Source organism: Myxine glutinosa, chromosome 2 (genome assembly GCF_964187855.1).
Source record: "Myxine glutinosa chromosome 2, kmMyxGlut1.1, whole genome shotgun sequence".
NCBI lineage: Eukaryota > Metazoa > Chordata > Myxini > Myxiniformes > Myxinidae > Myxine > Myxine glutinosa.
The window spans coordinates 87,459,057-87,473,923 of NC_136262.1; the positions used below are offsets into that span (position 1 = coordinate 87,459,057).

At 46.1% G+C, this 14,867-nt stretch overlaps 1 protein-coding gene across 5 annotated transcripts in view; it reads right to left on the reverse strand.

Moving 5' to 3' along the window:
- Window positions 1–2,467: 2,467 nt before the first annotated feature.
- Window positions 2,468–14,867, reverse strand: part of RGP1 (RGP1 partner of RAB6A GEF complex) — a 52,209-nt gene continuing 39,809 nt past the window's right edge. For all 5 annotated transcript variants that reach the window (XM_078771183.1, XM_068107864.2, XM_068107866.2 and 2 more), the window contains 2 exons: window positions 10,513–10,818; window positions 2,468–3,455 (listed from right to left, as the gene is read on the reverse strand). In XM_078771183.1, the coding sequence (XP_078627309.1) occupies window positions 3,232–3,455; window positions 10,513–10,818 (530 nt within the window). In that variant the 3' untranslated portion in view covers window positions 2,468–3,231. The remainder of the gene's footprint in view (window positions 3,456–10,512; window positions 10,819–14,867) is intronic.

Sequence of the window (14,867 nt, forward strand, 5' to 3'; positions counted from 1 at the left end):
TTTCCTCGCGGTCCCTCTGTACTGTCTTTCCCTCGCAGTCCCAACTGTACTGTCTTTCCCTCGCGGTCCCTCTGTGCTGTCTTTCCCTCGCGGTCCCTCTGTGCTGTCTTTCCCTCGCGGTCCCTCTGTGCTGTCTTTCCCTCGCGGTCCCTCTGTACTGTCTTTCCCTCGCGGTCCCTCTGTGCTGTCTTTCCCTCGCGGTCCCACTGTGCTGTCTTTCCCTCGCGGTCTCCCTGTGCTGTCTTTCCCTCGCGGTCCCCCTGTGCTGTCTTTCCCTCGCGGTCCCCCTGTGCTGTCTTTCCCTCGCGGTCCCCCTGTGCTGTCTTTCCCTCGCGGTCCCCCTGTGCTGTCTTTCCCTCGCGGTCCCTCTGTGCTGTCTTTCCCTCGCGGTCCCTCTGTGCTGTCTTTCCCTCGCGGTCCCTCTGTGCTGTCTTTCCCTCGCGGTCCCTCTGTGCTGTCTTTCCCTCGCGGTCCCTCTGTACTGTCTTTCCCTCGCGGTCCCCCTGTGCTGTCTTTCCCTCGCGGTCCCCCTGTGCTGTCTTTCCCTCGTGGTCCCCCTGTGCTGTCTTTCCCTCGCGGTCCCTCTGTGCTGTCTTTCCCTCGCGGTCCCTCTGTGCTGTCTTTCCCTCGCGGTCCCACTGTGCTGTCTTTCCCTCGCGGTCCCCCTGTACTGTCTTTCTCTCGCGGTCCCTCTGTGCTGTCTTTCCCTCGCGGTCCCTCTGTGCTGTCTTTCCCTCGCGGTCCCTCTGTGCTGTCTTTCCCTCGCGGTCCCCCTGTGCTGTCTTTCCCTCGCGGTCCCCCTGTGCTGTCTTTCCCTCGTGGTCCCTCTGTGCTGTCTTTCCCTCGCGGTTGTCAGCTCTTTCACGAGCCTCGATTCAGCATAAATAAATAAATAAATAAAAAATCGCATGCTTTCTTCACAACGATCAGCAAATGAACGAAACAATCCACTTCTCTGGAAAGCAACTAGAAGGGGTACCGTGCATAAAACACCTTCGCATCGCCATCTGCTATTACCTTTCATGGGAGGATCACATCACCAAACTAGCATCAAAGGCTAGTCATTATCTAGGTATCTAATGTCGAGCTAAGGCATTCCTAATCTGCATCGAGCTCATCATGGTGAACAAGGCTTTTCTATGGAGCGCAATGGAGTATGTCTGCCAACTCTGGGCTGTTGCTCTTGCTTGCCACCTTCCTCCTCCTGAGGTGGTCGAAAACGAGGCCTCGGCACCATTGGAATCTCAAGAGAGGAGGCAGATTTTCAAGGACAGTCACTCTTCCACCAGTGGCCAGTGTTACGGATTCGTCACTTCCGTTGTTGTGGTTCTCATCCACTGTAAACATTTTTGGTTCCATGTACTATTATTGTTATCGTTTAAGTGAATTGGAGATAACTGTTTTCAAAAGGTAAAAAAAATTAATGTTTTAAAAAGAAACCGGAAACCGGATCGGGAAGAAGAGGAAGAAGAAGAGGAAAAAGGAGGCAGAGCGAGTAAGTTGGAGAAGAGGCCAAGCTGTTTCGAGGTCTTGAGCAAGCGCTGGCGAACGGGGGTCACGAGTGAACTTTGGGTTTCCTGGGAGAGGGATTCCTGCGACAGAGTTGTTGTCGCCGTTACAGATAAACCTGCGTGTCAGGTTTTGCGGGTGATTCCGAAGAGAATCATTGGAGTGCCGTTACACCTCGAGTATGGGCCCGTTGGCCGTTTTGCCTCGCGCCCGATTTCGCATCGCTCCAGGTTTTTCACCTCGCTCCAACCATTTCAACGCATCCAGCCGTTAGCCTGGTTTGCATGTGTAACGTGGATTTTGAGTGGGAATTTGCGGTTCGCCATGTGGGGAGCCGTTGAACATCCATACCCGAAGGGGTGATTTCCCAGTCGCCTCTTGAGGACACCATTGCCCATCTTTGGCAGTGTGACTGTCAACCGAACGGGATTCTGGTCTCGATACAACATCGTTCTGACAATCACTGGAGCGTGGATCGACTTTGGCTTGAAGCCGGGACAGAGACATTGGGTATGTTATTTTCGCTCACTTGGAGCACAGCGAGTTATATTGTACGAAACTGATGGTACCATCATAGGAATGATATATTGCTTGTACAATTGATTACTATTGTTTTTGTGCTGTTATTCTTGTGTGACCTTAATACAATACTTGTTTGTTGGTAACAATTGGTGTGGTTTCACCATTGATCTTTGACACACAGAATAACACATCTTTCTGCCGTGACTCCTCTCGGGGCTCGGAGGTACACCGTGACCGCTTGAGGAGGAGCACGTAACACCAGTTAGTGGGATATTTTATACAAGCTTACGTCTTGGCTTGCTCCTGCTGCCCTCTTACTCCCCTGGTTGTGGAATCATCTATTTGTACTGTCTCACCCTTCAGTCTTCCAAATGTGCTGCCCATCAATACCTCATGCGCTCATCCAAACACTTGCCGATTCGTTCCCATTGGGCGATTAATAACTCATTTTTGTTTTATTTTTCCTCTTGCATGTCCATCCTGTGCCCACAACTCCACATACACTTTAGTTAAACTTTAGTAGTTTGTAAAACCACTGCACTTGGTCATACAACTTCTATGAGCCTAGATCCCTGTACTAAAAATGATAATCACCAAAAACATTGGCGAGTAAAAAGTTAGACAGTTAATTTTACAACTTTCGTCACAGGATTCTTTTACATTGTTTCAACACATTTTTACACAGGTGCTCATCGTATGCTTTAGTTAGGCCGTATTAACAACTTCTCAAGACCTGATGTAGAAGCTCAAAATAATATCATAAAAAGGTGAGATAAAAAGGCAGTTCACAGGGAAGAACTGACGGAGCACCAAATGTCCATCACTGCAAGCAGCATCTGAAGAAAGACATTATACGCACAAAATCACATGAACCCTTAAATCCTGGGTGGAGATCAAAGGACATGTCCAGTCGAGTATGTGGGTGCTAAATGAGGTTTGTGGGTAGAGACAAGTGTACAAAATGGCACAGATAATCTAATGCATCTAATGCTTAATTGGTCTAGTAGTCTCAGCGCTCGCCCCAAGATGCAGTTGAGGTAAGTTCCACCTTCAATGATGTGATCTTCTAATGCCCCTGTCTTTTGGGTTATATATTTACAAGCTCCTCCATGAATTGAAATATGTGAGGCAGCAGTTCGCATATATCAGGAAGTCCTCAATAGGAAACCCCAAGCAGAGCAAAGTGGTCATGGATGGTGTTCAGATGGAGATTGAGGTGAAAGTGGGAAGCTGGCACACAGTTCCAGCATGCAGAGGGTTGCTGGGTAGCACAGTGATGGGTAAGTCCCAACTAAGCGTGTCGGCTTCAACCGTTTCGGTACTGTGCCAAACACGACTTTCATGCTCGTCCATGTCGAAGCTCGGCACTTCTTTCGGCTCAGAAGCCACGATAAACTGGAAATGCAAGCGCCATTTGAGTGCAACTGCAGATAAAACGGTAGATACAGGGTGGGGGCAACAAGGCAAGAAACACATTAATGTTTATTATACATTTGTGTGATTGTGCTGTTTCTTTTTGGATATTCAACCAAGCTCACATTTAAAAGCGTTTTGGAGTTTGGATGTTTGTTTTGGAGAAAAATGTCCACTTCTCCCTTCGTTGACCTCCACACCCCTTCTGACCTCACTGACTACTACAACCACACTCTCTCCCTCCTGCCTTGACCAGCTAGCGCCTATAAAAACCAAAACAGTTTCTTTCACCCATTCTGCTCCCTGGTTTACCCCTGAACTCCGCCTGATGAAAACTCGTGCTCGCCAACTTGAAAGACTCCGCAATAAAACAGGTCTCACAATTCACTCCCAAGCCTACAAGGACCACCTACAACACTACAAAGATGCCCTCTCCCGCGCCCGCCTACTACTCTCAAATTATCCACTCTGGCTCTGGAAACCCAAAAGCACTCTTCTCCACAATAAACAAACTCCTCAGCCCCCTGGACACCACCACCCAGTCATTCACAGTAGACAACTGCATCTCCTTCCTTTCATTCTTCCAAAGCAAAATTGACAACATCGACAGCAGCTCAACCACCACCGCACCTGCTCCCCCTCAAACCACCTGCCCCCCCTTATCCTGCCAACCCCTGTCTCAGTTCTCCCCAGTCTCCCCTACTGACCTCTCTGAACTCCTCATAGCAATGAAAACTGCCACCTGCACTCTTGACCCCATCCCCTCCAGCTTTGTCAAGGCCTCCCTTCCTGCTCTCTCTCCACTTATCACTGCAACAATAAACTCCTCCCTGTCTACAGGCATCGTCCCACCATCCCTCAAAATTGCTGCTGTTACCCCCATTCTGAAAAAACCTGGACTCAACCCTGACACCCTAAACAACTTCAGACCCATCTCCAACCGACCCTTTCTGTCAAAAGTTTTGGAACGCGCTGCAGCCACTCAACTCAACCATCACCTCTCTGCCAATAACCTGAATGAAACATTCCAATCCGGATTCCGCTCCAACCACAGTACTGAAACTGCTCTCCTCAAAATCACCAACGACCTCTCCTCTCCTCTGACGCTGGCAACCTCAACATTCTCATCCTCCTCGACCTCAGCGCCGCCTTTGACACCATCAATCACACCATCCTCCTCACCCGACTTGAAACCACCTTTAACATTACCGGCACTGCCCTCTCTTGGATCAAATCATACCTCTCCGACAGACGCCAGTTCATCTCCATCAATAAATGCAAATCCCCCACTGCTCCCCTCCCCCAAGGTGTCCCCCAAGGTTCAGTTCTTGGCCCCCTCCTCTTCATCCTGGACCTGTTCCCCCTTGGTCACTTAATCCGCCGTCATGGTCTCCAATTCCACTGCTTCACCGATGACATCCAGCTTTTCATCTCCACCAAGTCAATCTCCACCGCCACCCACTCTATCCTGACAAACTGCATCACTGAAATAAAATCCTGGCTTCAAATCAACTTCCTCAAACTTAACTATGATAAATCTGAAATAATCATCATTGGTCCAAAAACGCTCACCAAATCCACCCATAACTTTGCCCTCAACATCGACGGTTTCCCAGTATCCACCTCCCCTCACATCCGGAATCTTGGCATCATCTTTGACCAAACCCTCTCCTTCGACAAATACACTAAACAGATCACAAAGACAGCCTTCTTTCACCTGAAAAACATCGCCCGTCTCCGTCCATCCCTCTCCTCCACGGCTGCAGAAACCCTCATCCACGCCTTCATCACCTCCCGTCTGGACTACTGCAACAGCCTCCTCTTTGGTTCACCCTCAATAATCACCAATAAACTCCAATACATTCAGAACTCTGCTGCCCGTCTACTCACCCACTCCCGGACCCGTGACCACATCACCCCAGTCCTTTACAAGCTTCACTGGCTCCCCATACAACAACATGCATTTTAAGGCCATTTTCCCTGCTAGAGCGGGGGTTAGCCTTGCGGTCCCCATGACAATCTTCTCCATTTTGCCCTATTTTCTGCATCTCTCCTTGTTAACCCCCTTGACCGCATTTCGTCTTCCACCATCTTTAGCCAAGTCTTTCTCGGTCTTCCCCGTCCTCTACTTCCTTCTACATTAATTTCCATCACTCTTCTCAACCAGTCACTTTCATCCTTCCTCAACACATGACCAAACCATCTCAACCTGTTCCTCTTCACAGCATCAATAACAGGCAATATTCCCATCATCTTTCGCAATTCATCATTTGTCTTCCTCTCTCTCAACGATACTCCGCACATCCATCGAACCATTCGCATTTCCACCCTTTCCAGCCTTCGTTGCTGCTCTACGTTCATTACCCATGTCTCGCTCCCATAAATCATAACACTTCTCACACATGCAGCATACACCTTTCCCTTCAGCTTCAGCGACACTCTCCTCCTCATCAGCACGCCACTGAGTTCCCGAAACTTCTTCCATGCACATCTCACTCGAGCAACCATTGCCGAGTCTGATCCACCTTCTCCATTCAGCATGTCTCCGAGGTAGCAAAATGTTTTCACCCCCCTTCCAGCTTCACGCCATCTCCAAGATCCAACTCAACATTTCCTCCATCTGCAGCTCCCTCTGTGCACACCTGACATTTGAATGTAGCTGCCACACTGGTAAATGACCCTCTCAGACCACTACATTTTTGATGAACCCATTCAGTGCACATTGTACATTGAATGGAGTTCACTCCGACACCCTTCCTGCACACAGCACACGGCCACTTCCCAGTTCTTTCCACCTCACCACATGCTTTACCACTTGCCATCACCTTCGTCTTTCCGATATTCACCGTCAGACCTTTTGTCTCCATACATTCCTTCCACTTGTTCATCTTTTCCTTCAGTCCATCAATACTTTCCGCAATCAACACCAGATCATCTGCATACAACAACTCCCACGGTAAACCCTCCTTTACGTTCTGAGCCAGCACCTCCATCACAGCTACAAATAGTAGTGGACTTAGTACCGACCCCTGATGCACTCCCACCTTCACCTCAAACTCACCACTGTTCCTGTCCTTCGTCCTTACAACTGTGCACGCTCTTTTGTACATTGCCATCACCACTCTGATCAACCATTCCTCCACTCCTAACTTCCTTAATGCCCATGTCAATACTTTGCGTGGAACCCTATCGAATGCTTTCTTCAGATCAACAAACCCAAAAAACAACTTCTTCCTCTTCTCCATGTACTTCTCCTGCAACTGCCTCACAATGAAAAGCGCGTCTGTCGTTCCTCTTCCTGGCATAAATCCAAACTGCATTTCGTCGATCTTCACTTTCTTCCTTATCCGCCTCTCCAACACCCTTTCCAATACCTTCATTCCATGCTCCAATAACTTTATCGCTCGGTGCGAGCCACACTCCAGAGGGTCACCTTTCCCCTTGTATAGAGGGACGAAGGTACTCAGTTCCCAATCCACTGGAATGCGGCCTTCTTTCACCACCAGATTACAGATCTCTGTCATTCTCTTCACACCCCAACTTCCTGCTGCCTTCAACATATCTCCCACAACTCCCGTCGGCCCTCCCGCTTTTCCACTCTTCATTGCTTTTATCGCTTCCTCAACTTCCTTCTCAGTTATCTTCTCTGCCGGTCCTAAAACTGGGTTACTCTCTATGTTGCCATCCCATTCATTCTCTGTATTCAACAGCATTTCCATATATCTTTTCCATCTTCCTTTAATTCCATCTTGGTCGGCAACGATTTGTCCCACTTCATCCTTCAAGCAACTCACCCCCATCACATCACAACTCTCTTTCGCTATGTGCTTTGCAATCCTGAATACTGCTTTCTGACCCTCTTCCGAATCCAAGCGTTCTCCGAACATATTCCTACATGCCTCCTGCGCCTTTGCTACCTCTTTCTTTGCAGCCTTCCTGGCTGCCTTATAACTTTCATGCTCTGCTGTTTCTGCTCCCGTACCCTTCGCCTTCTGCCACTCCTTGAACTTCTTCCTCTTCTCGTCAATCCTCTTTCCAGCTTCATCATCCCACCACCATGTTTCCGAGTGCCTCGGTGGTCCTTTTGTCCATCCACATACCTCACCAACGTCTCCCAACAGACTAGCTTTCATTGACATCCAACCACTTTCAAGCTCAACCACATCATCCTCTACCCTACTCAGCCTCTCTTTTAATGCCTCCCTTACTGTCACCTCTTTCAACCTCCACACCTTCATTCTCGGTTGGTACTTCACCCGCCGAGCTCTCCTCACACCTTTCACCCTTATGTCGCAGACAACCAAGTGGTGCTGTGAAACAGCCTCCTCCCCCGGGATCACCTTTGTGTCCCGGAGGTGCCCCCTATCTCGCCTACGCACCATCAGGTAGTCAACGGTTGTCGTCGACCCACCTGACGTGTACGTAACAAGTTTATTATCCTCTTTCTGGAACTGAGTATTACAAATCAACAAATCAGCTCCATCAGCAAACTCCAAAATCCTTTCACCTTCTCCATTTCTCACACCATATCCGTAACCCCCATGAACTCCTTCAAAACAATCCATATTCCTTCCCACCACAACAACTTCCTCATCTTTCACGTTTTCCATCAGCTTCTCTATCGCACACCAGAACTTGTCCTTCTCTTCATCGCTTCGACCAACCTGCGGAGCATATCCCGAGATGACGTTCACCAAGAGCTTTCCAATCATCATTTTCACCATCATCAACCTATCACTCACTCTAGTCACACTCACCACACTGTCTACAAACTCCTCAGAAAACAGGACACCAACACCATTCACGCCCTCCGGGCACCCTTGCCACACAAACTTGTATTTCTGTCCCTGCCTACCCTTCACCATTCTCACACCACTTCCCTTCCATCTCGTCTCCTGCACACAACACATGTCCACTCTTCTTCTGACCAATACTTCCACCACTTCTCCTGATCTCCCTGTCATTGTCCCTACATTCCATGTCCCAAACCTCAGAAACCGATCTCCACTTCGGGCTGTACCCTGCCCATATGTAGTTGTAATTGTAATTGTCATGGTTCTCTTTTTGAGGCAATGTTTTTATGGCCGGATGCCCTTCCTGACGCCAACCATCTTAGTCGTCTCTTACGACACGCAGGGATACGGTGTACCTATTCTGACCAGGGTACACACTGGGAAACGTTTAAAACATGGAAATTAGGGGGGGGGGGGGATCCAGTCCCCATCCCCCAGAGAATCCAGTACAAAATCCTCCTCTTGACCTACAAAGCCCTCCATAACCTGGCCCCATCCTACCTGACTGACCTCCTCTCCAGACACACTCCCACCCGCAACCTCCGCTCTGCTGGTACCAACCTCCTGACCCCCCCCCCCCCCATGCGGACCAAATTCAGATCCTGGGGGGACAGGGCCTTCTCCATCGCTGCTCCCATCCTCTGGAACTCACTACCTCACACCATCAGAGACTCCTCCTCACTCACCACATTCAAAACATCACTCAAGACCCACCTGTTCAACACTGCATTCAACATTTAACCCACAGCATTTAACCCCCGACTATCTCTTCTCCTTCTCCTTCCTTTTGCTTTGATTATTTACCTATTGATTTTGTCTTTTTGCACTTGTTTTTTGTACTCTGTCAGAGCGCCTTTGGGCTTCTTGAAAAGCGCTATATAAAATAAATGTATTATTATTATTATTATTATTATGTTTCACTAGATTTATATTTATCATTGGGCAAATCATTGGGCGACACTCACAGCAGACTCGGTGGTGTAATGGTTAAAGCGTCAGCGTCTGCTCCGAGTCTGGGAGACCGGCGGTTCTAACTCCGACCGAGCCATAAGCAAATACTTGAAAAACGGTACATGCTGCTTCATTGCTTGACGTCCAGCATTTAAAACGATAGAGCATGGAAAATCCCCATAGGTTGGTATCCATGGAGAGCAGGAAAAACTGCCTTTGAAAATGTGCTGCTGAATGTGTTGAGAAAAGCAGCGCCATGGTTGTGATGATGCTGGTACCCAAAGTGTCCAGGGAAGTGACGGCATTTCCTCCAAGCTCCATGGCTGTGTTTGTCTAGTCTGATGGTCCTGTGTTGTCTCTTGTATTAGTCTGTATGTCCATGTGTGTGAGATGTGTATGGTAGCTACACTACGAACTTTAGAACCACCTTTAGAGGCCATTTTTCCCCACAGAGCAGGGGTTGGCCTTTTTTGGGTACCGTGGTCCCCTTTTTGAAGCAATGTTTTATGGTCGGATGCCCTTCCTGCCACCAACCCTGTTAGTCGCCTCTTACGACACACAAGGAATTACCAGTGAAATGGTACTCAGTTTGCCGACCTCGGAAGGATGACAGGCTGAGTCAACCCCCTGGTGTTAATTCAGCCATCGACCGGGATTCAAACCCAGGATCCTAGGATCCCAAGCCTGTGCCCTAACCGCTAGGCCAACACCAGGCTATACTCTACGAACCTTAGATCTTGTAAAAATTAAAAAATAAAGATTCCATTGTAGAACAATCAGCGGACTTGTCAAGATCGGTGGCACAAAGCTTACATATAGTGGCAGTGAAAACACTGCCAGAGCACAATGATGTACAGTGGTGAAGCAAAAGACATGGCAATGTTTTTCATTTCTTCAATACCTGACTTTGTTCTGAACGGCACAGCCTTGACGTATTGCAGCTTATTACACCGAATGCTAACGACAGTTTGATTTCTTCTTCTTCTCTCATTTCCGGTGCCATTCTCCCAATAATGGTACCGTGTAGTACATTCAAATTGTGCTTCCTTTAAAATGTGGATGGGCAAAGATAACATGTTTCATTCAAAGGGAAAGGGTCTGATTGATAGCTAAACTCGGAGTGGAATTATGGGTATGAGTGGGACTTGATGACAATAAATCACATTCCAAAACACACAAGTGGAGCATTTATCATGAAGGCATCACAATTTTTTTTAACACACAACGCCGAGGATCATGGAAGAGCTAGTTACTAGTATGACTATTATGGTTTCTCAAATGATTATGACGTTTATGGTATTAAGAAAAAGAAATAAAGCCATACCTGTTTCACTGGAGAAACTTGGTGTTGCTTGCAGTGGTAGAGGCAGCATTGCGTGAGTCGAGAGCATGTGCACACAGGCCTCATTATGGTGTGCATGCGTTGTGACAAGCGGTGCCTGTCCAGCATAGCGCCGACATGCCTCGGATACAATCTCTTCAGACTGAAGGAGGACCGTGAGGTGCAGGCAGGGCACAGTGCAGTTTGAAAAATCAAAGGATCCCACGACGTCCTCACCAAGCCTGTATACAGTGCGTCCAATAGAAAACCTGCCCACCTTTCCCCAAGGACTGGTGATGTTGAAAGTGCCTGTGGGTGGAAGAATCCCAAAAGCTTACCATGCAATGTGTAGAGGGGCTGCAGTTTAAAATAAATGTCTCACTCTTATTGATGTATCAGATAATAATAATATTATTATTATTAGGTTTACTCTCCATGAAATGGAGAGAAACCTATTATTACTGCTAGAGTTTTTCTTATTAGGTTTACTCTCCATGAAATGGAGAGTAACCTATTATTACTGCTAGAGTTTTTCTTATTATTCTTCCACCCTATTTTGCACCTCCGAAAACTTCATAATTAAGTTTCTCAGCAACCGCTGGTCGGATTGACAGGAAATTTTCATCAAATGATCGGCTAGGCTCGTAGAATTTTTTTAATGCGAAAGATGACGTCATAGGTCACGTGGTATTGGCGCCATCTTGTAAAACACCTTCAACTTTGCCCCTCTGTATCTCCGAAACGGCTCAATGGAAAAATTTGAGGAATGGCTCATTCTAAAGAACTCTGCAATGGGAACAAAAAACATGTGTATTGAGTATATCAAAAATGCTAACGTTAAGAGGTTAGAATTCGTCAAACACAGTTTTTCTCCCCCGAAAAAGAGATTTTTCCCCCAGATGCGTAGTTAAAAAAAACAGAATGCGAAAATTTTCGAAGTCATACGTCACATGGTTCGGCCGCCATCTTGTTTTCCGTGAAAAAACCTTTTTTCTCCGCAACGGCTGAACGGATCGAGCCCAAACTTGGCATGCGTATTCGGATACCCATGACAAACAAAAAAGTCAGCGAGCACGACGTCATCCAACACGTGGTTTCAGAGTTATGACGTTTTCAAATCTCAAACTAGAAATGGAATCACCTCCATAATTTGTGGAGGTATCGAGTGGAAACTTTACACAAGTGTTCCTCATGGGGGGATGTTTAATCGTTACTTGAGACGTTTTTTTAAGTCACATGGTTTGGCCGCAATAAATAATGGAAGTTAAATTTTAAAAAGCTTGTAACTCTTGAACCACTGCATGGATCGACTTGAATTTTTAATACAATGTAGCTCTCATCGGGTGGAACAAGTGTGCAAAATTTCAAGATGATTGGATGTACGGTCGCGAAGCTAAAGTCTTTATTGTTGAAAGAGGAACAAACACACCATTTTGTCCTGCCAGGCTACATCTCCCAGTGCTTTTGCCATTTTCAGTTTTAATTTCCTTTAAAAAACATTTTCTCTGCAATAATAGGGCCGATTGAGATAAAATTTTCACCATAGGAGGCACTCGGTCTGTAGAATATTTTAATGGTAATTATGACGTCGCAGGTCACGTGTTTCGGCCGCCATCTTGTTTTTCGTGAAAACACGAAAATCCATTTTTCTCTGCAACGGCTGAACAGATCGAGGCCAAACTTTGCAAGCAGAATCGCATACCCATGACGAACAAAAAAGTCAGCGAGCACGACATCATCCGACACATGGTTTCAGAGTTATGACGTTTTTAAGCATGAACCTTTAAAACCTAGCTCCTCCCTCATTTTTGATCCAATCGAGGAGAAAATTCACAGCTCTGTTCAGCATGTCAGTCTACTAAAATGTCATTTTAGAATTTGCGATAGGTCACGTGGTTTGGCAGATATCGTTAATTAAACGATTTTTTTTTTTAATGGATATCTCTTGAATCGCTTTATTGATCGACGTGAAACTTCATACTCTAGTAGAAGTCATGAAGAGTAACAAGTGTGCAAAATTTCAAGATGATTGGATGTACGGTCGCGAAGCTATAAGTCTTTATTGTTGAAAGAAGAAGAAACACACCATTTTGTCCTGCCAGGCCACGTCTCACAGTGAGTGCTATTGCCATTTTAAGTTTTAATTTCCTTTAAAAAACATTTTCTCTGCAATAATAGGGCCGATTGAGATAAAATTTTCACCATAGGAGGCACTCGGTCTGTAGAATATTTTAATGGTAATTATGACGTCGCAGGTCACGTGGTTCGGCCGCCATCTTGTTTTTCGTGAAAACACGAAAATCCATTTTTCTCTGCAACGGCTGAACAGATCGAGGCCAAACCTTGCAAGCAGAATCGCATACCCATGACGAACAAAAAAGTCACCGAGCACGACATCATCCGACACATGGTTTCAGAGTTATGACGTTTTTAAGCATGAACATTTAAAACCTAGCTCCTCCCTCATTTTTGTCCAATCGAGGAGAAAATTCACAGCTCTGTTCAGCATGTCAGTCTACTAAAATGTCATTTTAGAATTTGCGATAGGTCACGTGGTTTGGCAGATATCGTTCATTAAACGATTTTTTTTTTTAATGGATATCTCTTGAATCGCTTTATTGATCGACGTGAAACTTCATACTCTAGTAGAAGTCATGAAGAGTAACAAGTGTGCAAAATTTCAAGATGATTGGATGTACGGTCGCGAAGCTATAAGTCTTTATTGTTGAAAGAAGAAGAAACACACCATTTTGTCCTGCCAGGCCACGTCTCACAGTGAGTGCTATTGCCATTTTAAGTTTTAATTTCCTTTAAAAAACATTTTCTCTGCAATAATAGGGCCGATTGAGATAAAATTTTCACCATAGGAGGGACTCGGTCTGTAGAATATTTTAATGGTAAATATGACGTCGTAGGTCACGTGGTTCGGCAGCCATATTGTTTTTCGTGAAAACACGAAAACCGCTTTTTCTCTGCAACGGCTGAACAGATCGAGGCCAAACTTTGCAAGCGGCATCGCATACTCATGACGAACAAAAAAGTCAGCGAGCACGACATCATCCGACACATGGTTTCAGAGTTATGACGTTTTAAGCATGAACCTTTAAAACCTAGCTCCTCCCTCATTTTTGATCCAATCGAGGAGAAACTTCACAGGTCTGTTCAGCATGTCAGTCTACTAAAATGTCATTTTAGAATTTGCGATAGGTCACGTGGTTTGGCAGATATCGTTAATTAAACGATTTTTTTTTTAAAAATGGATATCTCTTGAATCGCTTTATTGATCGACGTGAAACTTCATACTGTAGTAGAAGTCATGAAGAGTAACAAGTGTGCAAAATTTCAAGATGATTGGATGTACGGTCGCGAAGCTATAAGTCTTTATTGTTCAAAGAAGAAGAAACACATCATTTTGTCTTTCCATAACGTGCTCACGATAACGCGATCTCCCGCGGTCATTTGAACTTCAAAAAAAATTATAATTGAAGATTTGTCAATAGATGAGGCATATTAACAAACAAATGAAACAGATTTGCTCAAATTCGGACTATTTTTAACTCGATCGTATTTCACTGAAAGTAAGCCCATCAAGGTGCGTATGTAATACACGAAAATACAATGGCCCATTTGCGCATATGCAAACATCCATCCACATATTACGTAAGGTGCTCTGCGAGAAGGAAATGGCTGTCATGGTCGTAATTGGTCTTGAAATTTGCGCAAATAAATGCCCTACACGATGCCGTTTATTTCGTCACAATCCATCCAGCCGATCTGAAGTTATATGAAGAAATGCATTTACGTCGTGACGTCATCACGCGATTTTCGAATTCAGACGTCTTTTCGGAAATTAAATAAAGATATAAATCGAAATGAATCATGTCCGCGATCTGCGCATGCGCGGTTTTCTCAGTCGCTTTTCAGTGGCATCGCAGTGTAACCCATCTGCGCATGCGCCAGCTATTGAAAATTGGGTCGCCACGGCAAAATCCAAGATGGCCACCACCATGTATGTCTGAACCTTGCAACCTGCATATCTTGAAAAATAAGCGAAGTAGCAACTTCTAATTTGGTGTGTGGGTGTATCTAGGCACAAGGAAGAACGCTATCGAAAATTGGGTCGCCACGTCAAAATCCAAGATGGCCGCCACCATATATATGTCTGACCTTGCAACCTGCTTATCTTGAAAAATAAGCGTGTGTGCGTGTAGGGGGGATGTGTGTGTGTGGGGGGGTGGAGGGATGTGTGTGTGTGTTTGTGTGTAGGTGGGGGGGGGGGGGGGGTTGGTTGTGTGTGTGTGTGTGTTTGGGGGTAGGGTTGTGGGGGATGTGTGTATGTGTGTATGTGTGTGTGTGTG